Raw genomic sequence first — 19,182 nt, 5'->3', positions numbered from 1 at the left:
GCCATCCAGCTCACAGATGCTACCTCCTAAGGTGAACACAGCCTCCCGCCTGACCTCTTCTTGAGCCACATTCTTCCCCAGTCTGTAGAGCCCAGGAAGGCTGCCTCGTGCTGTCTTTAGGAACTCTGGCCATGATGTAAACCCAGAGAAATCAGCATCTCCATCTCCTTCCTTTTTCCCCACCCGAAAGTCATTTCCTCTTTGTTCATTACCTGGGATTTTGATGTTTCCATTCCCTCAGCATTATTGATACACAGAAAGGGGGAAAAAGGAACTTCTTGAAATTCCCCCAGAAGGTTTTGAGAGTTGTTTGCAATGTTGCAACTTGGAACAAGTCAGTTTCTAGTTTGAGTTTCCATCAGAGAGCTTAGTAAGAGAAGAGTATATAAACTCCAGTAGCAACAGCAACAGGAACAGCAGCGCAGAAGAAACACCACTTCAGGCCCATTGAACCCTGTAGCCTGCCCAGAGCAAGGTAAGCGCTTCCCTATCTTCCCCACCCCCCACCCACCCCGGTCCTCCCCACGGCCTATTGCTGTCCAGGTTGTCAGTGTACTACCCTGGCAGCACCCCTGGCCACTCACCTGCTGGGACACACGTGAAAACTCCGTACTTTGGGGACTGGTGTATAAATTGTCAGTTTAGAAAGTCAACTAATAATAATTATGTAGGAAGGTTTGTGAATAAATGTACATTTCAAAGAAAGGGTTTTTCTATCTTATTTTGAAGTGATATGTATATAAGGTGTGTTTCTAAATATTAATGCCCATGAGTTAAAGGATTATTTAAATTCAGCAGTACTTGCCTTAGTATTGAAACTTTAAAAAATGCCTTTCATGTGTTCCTGAAAATAACTGAGTTCACAATTATACTTCCCAGCTGTGTTATAGCTCACCCTTGCTGCTCTCATATTTGGATGGGCCTGGTAGTCAGTTGTGGTATCAGCCAAACTGACAGCTGGGTTCCCCGGTTCTTTCGAATTAACTAACTTTGGCCCCAAAAAACAATTGTAATGTTTAAAACTGTTTTCTGAAGAATTCTTAAATGTATGAGAAGGGGAAAAAAGATAATATTTACTGTTCTGACGTCTCATACTTGCCCAGGTATATTGTGTGCAATATCATGATCAGGTTAAAACATCATTCTAACAGGGAATTTCAAAATCTTAGAATTCGATCTGAGAGTACATTTTATTGGGATCTGAATTTTTTCTTTCCTTTTTTTTTTTTTTATGAGATTGTCTCACGCTGTTACCTAGGCTGGAGTGTAGTGATCATAAAAGCAATGCTCCTGCCTCAGCCTCCTGGGTTGCTGAGAATACAGGTGCAAGTGCCACCACAGTAATTTTCCTGGCTAATTTTTTTATTCTTTTGTAGGGTCAGGGTCTCACTACATAGCTCAGGTGGGGATCTGAAATTTTATGACTTCTGTACATTCGTTCATTCTTCCAACAATTGATAGAATTACTCTATGCTAAACTTTAGGGATGAAGTGTAAAACAAGGCAGATATGACCCCTGCCATCAAAGAGCTCAGTGAGGCAGAAGATGAGCCTTAAAGAAGTAACTATGTTACTGTCATTGTAGTAGAAAGAGGACAGAAAATATGGTCCTGGGCACCACACTGCATACCTTGAATTGTTTATTAACTCACTGTAACAGAATCCCCATTTTACAGATTAAGAGTGTGAGGCTGAAAGAAATGAAGTGGCTTGCCTAGGGTCACACAGTGAATACGTGGCAGAGCTGTGATGCTAATTCTGGCAGTCTACCTGCCTCTGAAATAGGGCATGTGCCCATGCCATCTCATTAAATTCTCTTTTCTCATTAAAAAGTAACAAACAAAATGTGTCATTGGTATGCCTTCGTTGGCACAAATGTAAGAGTCCTTAGCATAACCCAGATAATAGGAATGCCTAACCTGTGTTCCCTTTGTCCCTCATGCAAGGGCTTCAAAAGTTTAAAAAATTGTATTAAAAATTTGTTTTTATCCTCAAGATATTCAAATTTACCATGCCAATAAAATGTGGGCAGAGAGACACATCTCGCTAGTATCAACTGATTGGCCACAGAGCCAATAGGTGACCACATGTGGCCTCTTTTTGTTTCTCTGAATTTGATTAAGGGGGTGACCCACCACCACCTCCACCTCAGCCACTGTTCTGTGGCTTAAAATGCAGGGAATACTAAATTGAGACTTGTTTCTTAGAACCATAGCCAGGGTGCCCTCATCCCTGATGCAGTTCACCAGAAAGTCTCAAATGCCCAGAGAGGAAACACTGGGCACACAGCCACCGGGAAAATCCCAGCATTAAGGGAATACAAAGGAATCACCGGGAGATGCCAAGAATCTCCATTGTTTCCGTTCCCAGAGTACAATATCTGGGTTTTACAGACCCATGTAATTGCAATACCTTTATGGGCATTTCCCTATTGTCTGGCACAATGATTTTGGCTAATTGTATAAAAAAAAAAGATATCAAATTTTCACCTTATTTCTTCCTCTAGGAACAAGCTAATATATTTTGGTTGCTTTCCATATTATGTCATCTCATTGCCTTTCCCAACAACCTTTGAGAGGATGAGTATTATGTCCATTGTATAATTGAAGAGACTGAGGCTTGAAGAGTAAATTGGCCAACTTCACACAACAAGTGAGTGGAAGGACCAGAATTCAAGCCCCTGTCTGCTTGATTCCATGCCTAAGAATGTACTAACAAATTCTCTGTACTAGCTAGCATAACCTAGACCGAATTGATAACCATGTTCCTAAAACTTCATGCTTCAGTGACAGAGAATTGAGCAGTATATAAGAAGGCCTGACTTCTAGTCCTACCTCAGCCACTCACAAGCTTTATAATACAAAGGAATAAAGTACATAGCAGTGTCTCCTTTGGGGTCACAGTAGTTCCAAGAAAGCTGTGATTTGTCAGTGTTCAATCACTTCAGCCAAGTCAAGGGATGCCCATATTTAAAGTATTTGAAATATTTGAGCCTTGTTCTTCATGTGATTTAGACCAGTGATTTCTGAAAAGGTGTTCCTGCTGAGTATTGGTGTTCTGCAAGGTAGATGAAGGTGCTCCCAAATGAAATCAGACAATAATCGTCTCTACTGAGATCAATAGTGGAGTGTGATTTTTCCAGTCTGAAGATTTTGATAAACTCTAGATACTAATCTAGACTAGGTTTTAATATAAGATGGTAGCTGATTTAGTATAGAACTATGCATTTCATTATTTCATGGTCAGTGTATCAATATTTTTTGGTCTTCTCCAAAGACACATTGATTTCCAGGGGTTCTAGACCCTGAGGCTGGGTTATACCAGTGGTTCTCAAACTGTGGTCCCAGCACTAGTAGCACCAGCTTCACCTGGAAACTTTTAGAGATGCAGATTCTCTCTTTTTTGAAATGTAGTTTCAGGAGGAAAGAAAGAAAGAAATGCAGATTCTCAGGCTTCCCTGGTGAACCTGCTGAATCAAATACTAAAGGGGCGGGGCTCAGAAGTCGGTTTTAACAATGCTTCTGGGTTACTCCAACATACACTTGCGAATGAGAACCACTGAGTTATGTGATGTGGGAGGCAGTAATCTTTGAATTTGGAGCGATTAAAATTGTGTGTAAACAAGAGAAACTAAGCCTCTCCAATAACAGCTGGCAACCAGGTTGTTGAACTTGAAAATTTGCCTCTGTATTACCTTTCCTGTCCCTAACCCAAGTCCGAAGGGTTGGCATGTCCCAGGATGTAGTACCTGTTCTACAGTGGCACCGGAGTGTGGCTTAGCTCCCCAACTGGAGGGGAGCCACTTAAAATGCTGACTTAATAAATATTTGTCAAGTGAATGTGTTTCCCCAACTATAAAACGGTATTACAAAGTGACACTTACCACACGCGTTACAGAAAGCAGGATCCAGGAAAAACTTTTTATCTTTCCCAGCTGCTTCTAGCTCAGTAAGCACCAAATAGATAACTTCTGAATGTTGATCCAGACAAGTCATGTTCCACCTCTAAACTTTAGGCTTCTCATCTTTAAAGGAAGAGGATTGTGTCCAATGGATGGCTTTAGTCTCCCAGCTCCAGGGCTCTGAGAGCCTATGGTTCTTTATGCCCAGATATTCTTGCCCAGAAACTGGCATAGGGCTCCTATAATTCAATTAGTAGCCTGACAGTGTGGAGAAGAAAGGGGAAAATCAAGATTTTAAAAAATTTACTGGAATGTATATATAGTTCCCAAAGATTACTAAATAAGTATTAATATTCTCTCTTCTCTTTTTCCTTCCTCTTCCTTCTCCTTTCCTCTTGTTTCTCTCCCCACTTAAGATGTGTCATCAGCAGTTGGTCATCTCCTGGTTCTCCCTGGTTTTGCTGGCATCTCCCCTGGTGGCCATCTGGGAATTAGAGAAAGATGGTAAGCAGCCACCCCTGATCTCTAGGAAATCCCTGGAGTCTAAGGCAGGACTCTCAGGCAGCCACTGTCAGAAAACCAGGCAGAAATAGGTGACTGTGCATAGGGTCCTTCTAGGGAGAACTAGCCCTCTGGGAAAATGCAAGGCCATAGTTCCTTCTTTTATTTTGCTGGTATCTACAATGTTTTGTTTTCACATTGGATACCAGAAAAGGAACTTTTACTGAACAGTGGTGGGAAAGGAGTTATTGGCTTTGCCAGTATTACTAAAACCCAGCTGTTTCACACAATTACAATTCCAAAGTGACGATTTGAAAAGTATAAGGACTAAGTTCTACCATCCATTATTCCACCACACCACGTTGCCCCCTCAGCAGGCACTGTGATGACTTACCTCTGAATAAGCACCTTGGAGAAAGGATTCAGACTCACATTGCCTTAGGTTCAAGTCCTGGTCATGTGACCTTGAGCTAGGTTCACATATGAGCCTGAGTTTCCTGAACTATAAAATGGTACTACAAAGTGACAACTACTGGGTGGGTTACTAAATGTGTTAATGAATACAAAAGACAAACTCAACAGGGAGAAAAGTGAAAGTAAATGTTAGCTAGTATTATTGTTTAATTATTATTTTTATTTAACAATGTCTCTGATGATTCTAGAGAAATCTTTTATTATCCCAATGATCAATAAAAGTGATCAGTAGACTAATAGAATGGGTATTAGTAAAATAAGAGTTTCCCTCTATCCCTTTAGGATCTCATGTCAGTATATATACTTAACTAATTGTTGGTTGTACCTGAAAGACCATCAGATACTTCTCATTAAAGCCAGAATAATAATGTTGGCAATTAGTCTTTAATTATACAATGAAAATAGTTGATATTTATGGAGCATCATATCTCATTTAATTCTCACAACAATCATATGAAGTTAGAACTATGTGTGCCCCATTTTGCAGATGCTGAAAATTGAGGCTAGAGAGGTTAAGTAAATTGCCCCATGTCACATACCTGATGAGGGTGGGACAGGAACTTGATCCCAATTCTCTCTCACTTCAAAGCCTGTGCACGTAAATATTTGAAGATTTCATAAGAACATGAAGCAATTATTTCTTGTGTCCTTGGATAGCTGAGCAAGAGGCAATAGGCATAAATTAAAGATAAAAAGATTTCAGATGATGATTTGAAATCATCTTTTGATTGAGAGTATTGCACTGAAGGGGGTACCTGAAAGAAATATGGGACCATTCCTCTCCTTTTAAAAACTTTGAGAAGACGGCAATCCAGCCTATGCCACCCCTCACTCTCCTGAGGCTTTGAGACTTTCGGAACCTCCCATAAGTAAAGGCAAAAGCCCAGCCAGAGAACTAAGCCAGATCCCTTCCAACTCTGGGATTTTCAGTGAGCTTAGGAAACTTGGCTCTTGCTTATTTAACCACTTAGTTTACCACTTTTGATTTGGTAAACCATAGAAATTCCAGAAGAGCAATGTAAAAAACACTCAGAAGGGCTTCTGACTTGGGAGACAGGATGATGAAGTGAATCTTGGCACAGGCTTCTTGGTGCATCATCAGCTTTCCCCTGTGTTCTCTGCCCCTGGCAAAGGGCTTCTAGGCGTACTGAGTCTTAGTTGTGATGGGAAAGTAACCATGCTGTGCAGTCGCCTGAGAGACAAAGAGAAAACAGGAAAAGCCAAAGGTGCTACCAGGTTCTATGTCAGCACAGCCAATCATTTCCCAAACTGGGCTCCAAGTGGTTTGACCTCTTACCTTTCAGTCCTTAAAAATCCCACTGATGTAAAATGAGAATTTCATATTCCATAATGCTTTCCACTCAAGGCCAATAACAAGAACCTCCATTTATGGGGCATTTAAAGGTGCTGCATTAAGCTCTTATATGAATTAGCCAATATAATTCACCTCCTAAAGCAAGTACTAACATTTTTCTCATTTTAAAGCTGATAACACCAAAGTTTAGAGTAATTGAATGTCTTGCCCAAGGCCACAAGGCTGTTGTAAGGGGTACATCTGAGTCTAGATCCAGACATGTGCCTCTTTAAGATCCAAGTTTTCAGCCACTATGACTCAACAAACTTGAGCAGACATCAAAATCATCTAGAGAGCTTAAAAAGAGATCAGTGGGTCCTTGCCAAAATTTCTGATTCAGCAACTGAGAATTTGCATTTCTGACAACTTCCCAGGCAATGCTGCTAATGGTATTTCAGTGATCATACTTTGAGAGAGGATTGCATTAGACTATTCTATTCAATTAATAATTGATGCATAGATAAACGAATGTGTGAAGCTTGTCACACACTCTTTGAAATAGAATACAAAGTCATTCCTCAAGGGCATTAGGTATCCCTTGCAAAGCCTAAGAGACAGAAGGTCTGAGCTGTAGCTCTTGTACTTATAACTTAATATGACTTTGCTTCGACCTTTGGCCTCAGTACTCTCCTTCATAAAATGGGAAGGCTAGGCTCTACTAGATTGCATCATAAGAGTGTACGAGAACTAAAAAAAAAAAAAAAAACCCAGAAAATGAAAATCTCCATTGAATTTTATGCAGAAGGAACTAAATCCTTAAATCTCCATGGAAAATTGTTAAGAGAGTTTCTTGGTGCATTTGGCTGGCTCTTTATTGTGTGAATAACAATAACTAACAGAGACTTTACCACGTGCAGACACCGTGCTAAATGCTTTTTTCCTTTTAATTCTCAGCAAAACGTATGACACAGATATGATTATAATCACTGTACAGATGAGAGAATTAAAGCTTGTGGTGATTAAGTACCTTGCTCCAAGTCCGACAGCCAGTTAATGGAGACAGGATTTCAGTCCTGATCAGTCTTTCCCAACCTCCCAAGCTTTTACACCCTATGTTATTTTCCTAAATACTGTACCTGCCTTATTCCCATCTACCAACTAATCCGAGGTTCACTTCTCTGTTCGTGACTTTAAGCCCAGATTGGGCACAATGCCCAGGAATCATCTCAGCAGGCATTTGCCAAAAGATGAGAAATGTGTGGTTAGGCAGTGGGGATGCCCAGATAGTCAATAAACACAGTCCCAGAGTTCATGTTGCTTATAGCCTGGTCTTGACTCTGTGTTCTCCAGTTTATGTAGTAGAGTTGGACTGGTACCCTAACGCCCCCGGAGAGATGGTGATCCTCACCTGCAACGCCCCTGAAGAAGATGGTATCACCTGGACCTCGGACCGGAGCAGTAAGGTCTTAGGCTCTGGCAAAACCCTGACCATCCGAGTCAGAGAGTTCACAGATGCTGGCGGCTACACCTGTCATAAAGGAGGCGAGGCTCTGAGCCGTTCACTCCTGCTGCTTCACAAAAAGGAAGATGGAATTTGGTCCACTGATATTTTACTAGACCAGAAAGGTAATTTTCTTGGATAGTGTCAGTTTTCCCAAAAATAAAAAATTGGGAAAGGCAGGACATGAATAATACAGTTAATAAGTTAGTATCAAATCTTTTACTGAAACCACCCAGAATTTCCATTTTCATTTGCTTTCCTGGGCACTTTGGGTTATCAACCATCAAAATCTTATTTTGAGAGAGTCTCCTACTCAGTCTGAATGCTTGTCCTGAGGTTCTCTTTATTGGATAGCTGTTGGAAATGAACTCATGTGTATAGTGTATAATTCAGCACCGGGGTGATACCCTTGAAAAAAAAATTAACACGTCTGACTGATGGGTTAGGCGCGTAGTGTACTCCGCAAAATCAGGATCCTATTAGGATACTCCCGGTCCTCACTGATCCACCTATCAGGGGAGCAGCACCTTTCCCCCATGAAATAAATGGAATAACTTTACCCTGGTTCCATTTAGTGGCCGGTGATTAATCACAATCAAAATGTTTCTGAAAAAAGTCCCCACTAAATAGTGAATTTTTGTTCTTTTCAAATCCAGAACCTAAAAATAAGACCTTTCTAAAATGTGAGGCCAAGAATTATTCTGGACGTTTCACCTGCTGGTGGCTGACAGCAATCAGCACTGATTTGAAATTCAGTGTCAAAAGCAGCAGAGGGTAAGTGAAAGCATTCTGGTTTCTCAGCATTTTGCTAAAATTGTTTTGTTAAGGAAATAAGGCAAGATATCTGTGATCTGTGAATTAATAATAAGGGGAAAACAAAGTCAAACCCACATTTTTTCAATGCCCCCTGCCTGGCATAAGTTGGGGAAGAACATGGAGATTTAAGCCTGTCACCTGAACAAATTCATGTGTTAGAATAGAATATTACCACAATGGGAAAATAGGTTCTGCTGTGTTCAAGCCCATTCATCCTAACTGCCTGGAAACACTTCTTTAAAGCTTATAACACTAGGGGAAGGGACACAAAGAGAATTCAAACCTATAAAGAACTTGCCAAAATTGCACCTTGAGTCAAAAACAAAAACAAGAGCTTTAGTCTAGATAATAGATTTGGAAGCCTGAAATCAGACTCCAAAACTCTGAAGCCTTCCAAAATTTTCCTAGGACCACCCAAACTCCTTTTACTTCCTCTGACACCACAAATCTGAAGTTCACTGTCCAACTCACTTAGACTTTCTCTAAGAAACCAGTTGCCCTAGATACAGAACCTGTGTTAGCCTCCTGTGTGACTGACTTTAGTCATCACCTAAGTTCCCAAGCAATGGAGGATAATGGATCAAATCCTAGGTGATAACCTGGTTTTGCCACTGTTTAGCTGAGTAACTTAAGCTTTGGGGTCTCACTTTCCCTTCTTTAGAGGGAAAATGCTTATTAAAGAAATGCTTGTAGAATGGTTAACTAAAGCATGGTACGCTATACTCTGGCTTACTGTGGTCATTAAAATGAATAACCCAACTTGTATGTTTTGAGGTGAGAGTTTTCCATAGTATGTTCAGAGGGGGACAAGTTGGTTACAAGATTATATGCATATGCTTTCATCCTATTCCATAACAAATAAAATCTGTGTGTGTATTTATAGGTAAAATATATATGTATGTGTACATGTGGAAATAATGATTACCTTGAATATTCATTGAAAACGGTCTGGAAGGATAACCAAGCTCTGAATAGTATTTATATCTGGGGAGTGAGGTTAGGGTTGAATGGGGGAGGAAGAAAGCGCACACTTATTCCCTTTATTCAAGTCTTGTTTATTTTAATTTTTATAATTAGCATGTATTGATTTTTGTAAGTGAAATTGGAAAATTAATTTAAATTTTTAATTTTAATTAGATCAGTGATTCTGAAGCTAAAAACTTCCGTATTCATTTACACCAGAGACACATAAGCGCAGGTTTCTAAACATTTATACTATGAAAGTTTTAAGATACACAAAAATCAAGACATGTAAAATCAGTGTGGATGGAAACAAATGAAGCCCTTCCAGCAACACTGATAAGCCAAGCAAATTGAAACTTGCACAGGTGAATCAGAAAGGACACTGTCAGCTGTGTTTCTTGGAAGTGAAATAACGGGCCATAACACAGTCTGTCTCAAAACTTTCGTAGTGACCCAGGTATTTCTTGAAACTAAGCATGTTCTCCTAGGGACAGCAGTTTCTTACCGTCTGGGTAGGAAACAACCCATTTGGAGAAAGTGTATCCTCAGACAGACAATTGAGGCCTTACCTGCCTCTGGCTACAATCATATAAGCACTCGCTGACCAATGTTTGAGAGAATAATTTCTGCCTTTGATTCCAGCTCCTCTGACACCCAAGGGGTGACATGTGGACTCCCTACAGAGAGGGACCACGGAGAGTACAAGAAGTACTCTGTGGAGTGTCAGGAGGACAGTGCCTGCCCAGCAGCGGAGGAAACCCTGCCTGTTGAGGTCGTGGTTGAAGCTGTTCACAAGCTCAAGTATGAGAACTACACCAGCAGCTTCTTCATCAGGGACATCAGTGAGTTTCAGATGATTTGTCACATATTCTCAATGTGCCATGCAGGAGGGGAACATGGGATGTTACAAGCATTATCTCTTTTATTTTGTGCCCGGAAAAGTATGATATAGATACTATTATCTGCATTTTAAGGAAGAGGAAAGTGAGTCTTAAGCTAAGCAGCTTGCTCCAGATCTCACATCTCACGGTTAACAAGGTTAACAATTTAGACTCAGATTTGCCCTGTAGAAAAAACAAGCTTTTTGAGACACTCCACTTCTGCTGCCCAGGTAACTCCAGTGATACATCCCAGGGCCCCTCCAGCATAATATTTATATTCAGAACCAGGGCTCCTCAACTCATTGCAATTATTCCCAGCCAATCTTTCTTTAGCATTTGAAAAGGGACTTCTTTATTGGAATATAAGCCCCTCCAAAACAGATGTCTTTTTTTTTCTTTTGCAGTTTTTGGTTGGGGTTGGGTTTGAACCCACCACCTCCGGTAGATGGGGCTGGTGCCCTACTCCTTTGAGCCACAGGCGCCACCCAACAGATGTCTATTTTTTAAATTGGCAGATAGAGATTTCACCCTTAATCATGTCCTTTACCATTTACTTACAGCCCAGGCCTCATGATAAAGTGTGACAGAACCACACAACTTGCTGTAGAACTCATGGGGAGTCTGTACTTGGTGGGTGGGGTAGGGTGGGGTTCACATACGGTGGTAGGGTCCTCATCTCACCTAAAGGGAAGATGTAAGGTGTGTTAAGAACAGAGGGAAGAGGACTTTCAGAACACCTGCTATGGTCTGTGTGTGGAGCAGTCTGGGCTACAGGGCCCCAGCACACTCTGTAATACCTCTCTCCCTTCTGTTATGCAGAAGATACCCCACTTAAGGAGAGAGTCCTTGTGATACTGCTTTATCCTTCACACATAGTCCAGTGGTGGGAACACAATGGGTTCCCAGTAATTATTTATTTAATAAATGGACGGATGAGCAGAGAGACAATGGACTGTAACCACTACAAGACAAGTCAGTGCCAAAAGCGGTGAAAAGACAAAGAAAGGGCAGTAAGTGGAAAGTCTCTCATCTCATCCCCAGCAAGAGAGTCAGCTCAGTTCTGAATCTGGTCCAAAGCGAGGGATTGAGCACAAGAGAGTGGTCTGTCACTGCACTGCCGAGATCTGAGAGTCTTCTTGTCTCTGAGCACTTTTTTCTGAGCAATAAGCAAAGGCGGTTCCACCACCAGGGCCCTTCTGATTGCACGGTGATGACAATTCTGAGATCTCTTGGGTCCCACAGTAACGGACACAGCTGTCACTGATGACTGCTTCCCTGGGCACTGGCATGAGTGCCAGGGGTGGAAGTGCCTCACATTTGCCAGCCTGGCGCTCAGAGAAGTTAAGTAACTATCCAATGGACTCACAGCAGGGCAAGATGCAAGTGGGATTAGAAGCTAAAACCACCTTAACTCCCAAACCCTATTAGGAAAATAAAGGGTGTTTATCCTCTTCCACAGTCAAACCGGATCCACCCAAGAACCTGCACTTGAAACCACTGGGTTCAGGGAATGTGGAGGTCAGCTGGGAGTACCCTGACTCCTGGAGCACTCCACATTCCTACTTCTCCCTGACATTCGTTGTTCAGGTCCAGGGCAAAAGCAAGAGAGAAAAGGTAAGAAGTGATTCAGGTACAGGTTTATCAAAGCCCCCATTAGGGAGAAGATGAATGATGATAATCACAACAGTCATGTATCACTTAACAACAGAGATACGTTCTGAGAATTCCATCATTGTGCAAACATGATAGGACAGCCTCCTATACACGTCCTAGGCTATATGGTACAGCCCCATCGCTCCTGGGCTACAAACTTGTACAGCATATTGCTGTACTGAATACTGTGGACAGCTGTAACACAGTGGGGAGTATTTGCATATCTAAACATAGAAAAATTTCAGTAAAAATACAATACCAGAGTCATCTTGGACCACCCTTATGTATATATGGTCCTTCTTTGACCGAAATATCGTTACGTGGCACACACTACATTTTTAGCACTTTCCATGTGCCTAGAACCATGACAAGGGTTTTCCACTTAATCTACACAATTAACCTTAGGAAGACAGTCAGTACTATTTCACCATTTCACAAGTGAAGACATTGGAGCTCAGGTTACATGACTTCCTCGAGGTTATATAGCTAGGAAATAACAAAACCAGGACACAAACTCAGTTTGCCAGAGCAAAGTCCATGCACCTAACCACCCCACCATCATCAATAAGGTTGGTCATCAATCTTGGCACTCAGAATTGGCCTTGATACAGGACATCTGTGCTCCAGGAGCCTAGCATTATTGCTTCAGCTGAGTACATGTAATGAATGATAGAACATGCATGCTGTATCTCACCCACAGTGGCTAACAACCAGATATTGTGAAATTATTTTACTAAACAGGATGTCAACACTTACATAGGCTAAGACAATGTCTTTCCAACTTTCCTGCCTTACATCAGAATCCCTTTGCCTCTTACAAGGTTCCAGAGGTACATTTTCAGAGCCTTCGCCTGCTGTGACCTCACTTTTTATTTTATTTTATTTTATTTTTATTTCATTTCATTTTAGTGATGTGGTATCATAGCTCACAACAACCTCAAACTCTTGGGCTCAAGCAATTCTATTGCCTTAGCCTCCTAAGTAACTGGGACTACAGGTGCCCACCACTAAGCCTGACTAGTTTTCCTGTTTTTACTAGAGACAGGGTTGTGCTTTTGCTTAGGCTGGTCTTCAACTCCTGAGCTCAAACAGTCCACCTGCCTCGGCCTCTCAGAGGGCTAGAATTACAGGGTGAGCCACCACACTCAGTCTCTGACTCCACTTTTAAAGTTACCAGACAAAGACCTAATTCAGCAGAGCATCTAGCATGTGGTAGAAACTTAGTGATTCAATCATTCCCTGAAAACAAATTAGGGGGGACTTGGAAGGAAGAGCCTTTTCTATACTAGATTTTACCTAAATACAGTAGAGCCTCTTATAAGTTGACCACCCAAGGGACTATAACCGGTGGTCAACATATGGAGGTGGACAACCTAAGGAACTAGGCCCACGGTACTGATTTATATATGTGGTGCATGTCTGGTCTATGAAAATTTGATCAACTTAAGGAGGTGATCAATCTAGGGAGGTGGTCAAGTATGGAGGTCCCACTGTATTATTTTAAAACTTCATAGGTATCTTCTCTATTTAAAGTACGTATCGTTAATAGCTGAGTACTTCCTATGCACTAAAGCCTTCCTATGCACTAAAGCCATGTATAACTTAATAGCTGAGTACTTCCTATGCACTAAAGCCTTCCTATGCACTAAAGCCATGTATAACTTAAAGTTATACATGGTATTACCTTTAACTTTTGCAATTCTACAAGGTAGGCATTTCTGTTATCCCTGTTTAGAAATGAGGAAACAGACACAGCTTGAGACATTCATCTTACACAACTGTTAAGTAACAGTGCCAGGATTTGAAGGCAGGTTTGTCGGATGAAAAGATCAAGAGATAAACTCATGAAGTTGGGAAGAAAAAAATAAGAAAATAAGAGATCAGGATATGATATTTCTGAATATCCAGGATATGGCTAGAGAAAATCTGTCTCAGTCCTACCATCAACCTAGGGCTGGGGTGACTGTCCTCCCCCAACATGGGCGAGGCAAGCTGTGCTAGAAAGATGACAGCTTACAAAGTAGAGAAGCTGCATTTGTGTTTGAAGCTTCTGACGATAGGTGATGTAATTTCTCTGTGCTCCCCGTGAAGTCCAAGTGTAGTGCCCTAAAAGCAGGGACATGATGTTTGGGGAGGTCATGCTTTCCAGAAATATACTCAGCCTACCTTGCAACTGTGTTGCCAAAGGACAGTAGACCTTCACAGATTTCTTTCACTTTAGCAGAAAAATACAGTCTCCACAGACAAGACCTCAGCCACGATCATCTGCCCAAAGCAGGCCAGAGTGCACGTGAAAGCCCAGGACCGCTACTATAGCTCATCTTGGAGCGATTGGGCAACTGTGTCCTGCAGTTAGGTGAGCAGGCCAGGGGACGTTCAGCTCTGACCCACACACTCAGGGTTCCCAGGTGCAGGGAAAGGTGAGAAAGGGAATGGGGGATGGGGGTGCCCAGCACACAATGGCCAGAATCAGAAACACACATTTTTGCTCATTAACAGGTAATTATTTCATACCTATCTTATGGTAAGCACTGTGCCGGGCACAGGGATACTGCAGTAAAGAAAACAGGCTTGGGTCTTGCCTTCCTAGAGAGGAGGTAGCCAGGAGTCAGGGCATGCCGGGACTTGCAAACGTCTGTAGTTAGAACCTTGTATCAGAAGCCCTGGGGAGCCACCAAAAGGGTTTTCAAGCGAGGCTGGTAAGCATGATACAGCCACATTCTAGGCCGCATAAGAAATCCCCAAAACCCAATTGTCTGGGATAATGTGGTATCAAAGGAAGAAGGGTTCCGTGCTGCACATCTATCCCACATAGACTTTCGGCATTCTTTTCCAGGTTCTGATCATAGGGTGAAACCTTGGAGGAAAAGTGAAGATAGTAGGCAAAGTTTTTTGAAGACACAATGAAAAAGACCCCAAAAGATATTTTCCACTAGGTTTACTTTTTAAACTTTTTTTTTAGGATCATAATGTTGTCTTTGCTGCATTTTTATGGTTAAATGCTAAATGTCCACGGAAACAATCCAGCTAATTTTTATGAATAGGTTTTTCAGCTTCCAATTTGCCACCTGCCTTAATGTTATTTAAATATTTAAATAATTTATGTATTTATTAATTTATTACTGTTATGTAACATTTGTGTGCCAGGATACTTTGAATATTTCGTACCTTCATGACCCAATCTGTAAGGAAAAGGGCCTCTGTTAAGCAAAATGTGAATTTAAGTGTTATTTATACTGAAGCAAGGCTGCAAGTACCTCATTTTTACAACACCCAGTAAGAACAGAATGTTCTCACAGCAGTTCATATATCTGTGAAGCGTGGGGACACAAGAGACATTTAGACAGAGACATGAAGACCAAACCCTATTGAGGAGTTCCCGGAGAAGGAGCCGCTAATTCCCACGTACAAAGACATGCTTGAAGTGTTGTTGATAAAGCAAGTCAGGACCACCTGCACTTCGAAGTAAGTTTAGTGTATGGATACCTGCATTTTAAAATGGCTACCAAAAAAAAAAAAAAAGATTGAAATTAAAATTCACCTTCAGCTTCAATGGCAATCCCTGCCCCTACCTCTCTGTAAGACACAGGAGGGAAGGACAAAGCCAATCTGAAGTGTCTGGAAGGGGAAAAGATCTTAGAATTCAAGAAGAGGACAGCATAGTTATGGCTAAGGATATAAAGTTGTCAGAATTGTAGGAGGCTTCTTAACAACCACATGAAAAAGCAGACAGATACAGAGAAAACAATCTAGAATGGCTTTCCCTCCAGCGTGATGAAAACTGACATATGATCAGAAAGTACAGCTCTGTACTTTTAAGTAATGATTGTGCTTTCTGCAAATATATTTGATTTCTGTGTATTTATTTATGTATTTTTATATTCTGAAGCCAGACTAATAAAAACTCTTGGCAATCCTATTTTGTGCTTTCTCGGCTGACCTAGGTGTGCTATTTCCAAGTCTACCGGGGGGCTTTTTTTCCCCCTATCATTTAAGAATTGCCCTTAAATTGAAGTTATTTCATTTTTAGTTCTGCAGAGTTGCTGTTTCCCTTTATAGCAAATCCAGAGTCAGTGCCCTTCTGAGCTCAGAGAATGTCCATGCAATCTGACCTGAGAGGACCCTTTGCAAGGAAATTGAACCACATTGTGCCCTCTGCAGGGGCTAGTGCCCTGCTTCTTCTACCTTCTATCCTGGAATCAACTTTACTGGTTTGCCCAGAATGATAAAATACTGGTAGAGCCATGGGCATCCCATCTCATAGTTCCAGCTCTCGTTCTATTGAGTTATTTATTTATTGGTATTTATTGAAGCTAGTATTTATTCAGCCATATGTATAGACATGTGCTAGCCCTTGGGGTTGGGGAATTTCAATTAACTTTGTGTTGCCTCCCCCCAACACTGCTCAGTATGGCCCACCTTACAAGAAGAATGAAAAGTTAACTTCAATACCATTAAAGGCTAAAATGTTCAGGATATATGGCGCCCTGGAGTGAGAATGAAAGTGATGGATCTGTGAAAGAGGATCACCAGGAAGACTCAACAGAGAAGCACTTTCGGCCCTAAGTACTTGCTCATTCCCCTGTGGTGCCTCCTACGGAAGGAAGGTGCCTCATGGTGGAATCAGAGAGAATGCAATTTAATTCCCTGTGATCTTGAAAATCCAAGTGTGCCAAATCCAGGCATCCTTCCAATGGCAGGGTAATCGTAATAGAAGTATTTGCTTACAGTTCTGATTTTCAGTGTCCCCTGAAAATTGTGGGGACAGCACTCAATTTTTCCACTTTGCTCCTAGACTGGAGGAACAGTGGGACCTTTCTGTCATCCTACCCCAACATGTGAAACACCTTGTGTTATAAGCCTACACTTAACAGCACACAGTTGGTTAATAACAATTATTGGTCCTCAAACAGTGTCTTTCACCTAGAGTTACCACAGCACTTGACAGGCATTTAATTTTAATAAACAATACTAATCAGGAAAAACAAATAATCCCATTCCATAAGAACTCAGGACTTTTCCCAAAGCTTCCAGCCAGCCTGGGAGCAGATCAGATGTCCTGGCTTCTAGTATACCCAGTGCATTTCTGACATGACCTCTTAGCATTTATTAATTTCAGTGCATAGAAAGGAGAATTTTTCTTTTTCAAAGATATTCTCTAGGACAATCCTTTTCATAGTGAATCTATCCCTACAAAATAGGTCAATGTCGAACCAAAAGGTCTCAGGTCTGAGAATCAGAATACAAGGCCTGGACCTGGCCAGTCTATGATGTGACTATGTGACCTTGAGCAGGACACCAGACACAACCTGTTGGTTGTCCAGTGAATACTCACTCCCAACGGCCTTATTCCCTGATTACCTGCTTCAGCTTTAAAAGTTGAGAAGCTAAGCAGTCACTCTCGCAGTCACCTTTGCTGCCTACCAAAGCCAGGAAACCCAGTTCCAGCCAATGAGATGTAAGAAAATTCTGCTGCAGGATTGCTAAGAAGCTTTGATTTTTCTAATAAAAGACAAAGTCATGGTTAGCATCTCCCTTTCCTTTTTTCTTCCTCTCTTGAGAAGGTAAGATTTGAGAAGCTCCAGAGGACACCTTGCACCCAGGATGAAAGCCATTATGCAGAAACTAAAGCTAGAAAGTCTCAGGGCCCTTGTGTCACAGTCAAGGCACTGAACTAACCCCTATAAACTACATACCCCAGACGTAATGAAGATACACTTATATATGTTTCTTTTTATTGTGATATATAAATAACATAAAATTTACCATATTAACCATTTTTAGGTGCACAGGTCAGTGGCATTAAATACATTCATGTTGTTGTGCAACCATTTCCACTATCCATCTCTAGGGCTATTTCATCTTCCCAAACCAAAAATCTGTACCCATTAAACTATAACTCTATCCATATTTGTTTTTTAAATAGAAAATAATTAAACCAAAATTTAAAAGCATTCTCCTAAACATCCAGATCCCCATCTATGAAAGGCTGCTGGCCAAGGCAGAAAAGAGATCCAGGTCAGAACAGGAAGGAACCTGGAGTTTGGCATTAGAAAACTTGGTTCTGCCCCTCACAGTGGGCATGAACCTAGAGAAGACATGGGACACTTGATTTCCAATGATGCCAGATGAGGCCCTGGTGACACCTGCTTCTCTGTCTTCTGTGCTGTTCAGGAGCCATGGAAGACATCCACTGCAGTTCCCTCTCTGAAATCCACGAGGTCGTATCTCATCTCCCCCATCCAAGGATAAAGAGAGGAAACAAAGGGCCAAATGCAGTTGGGAAGCGGTCTCATGAAGTCCCCAACCACCCTGAGAAGGAGGAACTCTCACCCCCATTACTACAGAAGAGGAAGGACACTGTGGCCAGGTTCCCTCTCCCAACAGCAGCCAGAGCATCAGCAGAATTCACCTGAGCAGAACAGGAGGTCCAGGTGTGGAGGATCCCATAGGAAAGCACCTCTGCCATGGCTTCACTCAATATTTCTGGAATTACTGCTCTTTCCCCAACACCACCCTCAACTTTCTGGATTTCTAAGCACTGGAGACCACTTCTTAAGGGTCTTCTTAAGAGATGATCAGTTTCATGTGATTGGCACAGATTCTGGACCACAGGAAGCAATTGGTAAATGATAGCTATTTCCAATGACCAGCTCTGTGATCTTGAACAAATTACTCAATACCTTAAAGCATCAGTTCTCAACCTGTGGGTCGTGACCCCTTTGGACTATATCAAAGGTTTGCGGCTTTAGGAAAGTGAGAACCACTGCCTTAAAGCCTCAGTTTTGCCATCCTTAACCACCTCGTAGGGTGGTTATAAAGTAGTGAGGAGTAAATGAAGAAATGCTCAGAAAGTACTTAGAAAACTACCTGAACCATAGTAGGTATTCAATAAAAGCTTAGTCTTATTAGTTTTATCACAGTACCTAGAACCTAAAAGAAGCATCTTTCTGGACCCTGTGTTTTTTGTGGGGGCCAGGGGATGGAGAGATGGTTGTTACCGGGCCTTGGTGTCTCTGAGACCTGCGTTGGTATGAAAGGATCATTAATAGAGAAACCAAGGGCATAGGGAAAGAGATGGCTCTATGGAAATTTAAAAGCCTCTTTAGTGTAAAGTCCCTTTCTTATGAGTAAAATTGCAAAAACATCCCCATGTGGGGGATGTCAAGATGCAATGAACCCAATTCCTGCCTTCGGG

At 41.6% G+C, this 19,182-nt stretch overlaps 1 protein-coding gene across 1 annotated transcript; it reads left to right on the top strand.

The window, feature by feature from the left end:
* Nucleotides 1-426: 426 nt before the first annotated feature.
* On the top strand, nucleotides 427-15,357 carry IL12B (interleukin 12B). The gene is made up of 8 exons (XM_053566789.1): nucleotides 427-475; nucleotides 4,318-4,405; nucleotides 7,521-7,796; nucleotides 8,328-8,445; nucleotides 10,093-10,292; nucleotides 11,791-11,945; nucleotides 14,209-14,340; nucleotides 14,821-15,357. The coding sequence occupies exons 2-7, from the start codon at nucleotides 4,318-4,320 to the stop codon at nucleotides 14,338-14,340; spliced, it is 969 nt and encodes a 322-aa protein (XP_053422764.1). The 5' UTR covers nucleotides 427-475; the 3' UTR covers nucleotides 14,821-15,357.
* Nucleotides 15,358-19,182: the final 3,825 nt, after the last annotated feature.

This window comes from Nycticebus coucang, chromosome 17 (genome assembly GCF_027406575.1).
Source record: "Nycticebus coucang isolate mNycCou1 chromosome 17, mNycCou1.pri, whole genome shotgun sequence".
NCBI classification, from domain to species: domain Eukaryota; kingdom Metazoa; phylum Chordata; class Mammalia; order Primates; family Lorisidae; genus Nycticebus; species Nycticebus coucang.
The sequence above is the reverse complement of the archived record's forward strand: the minus strand, read 5'-3'. Positions and strand labels throughout refer to the sequence as shown.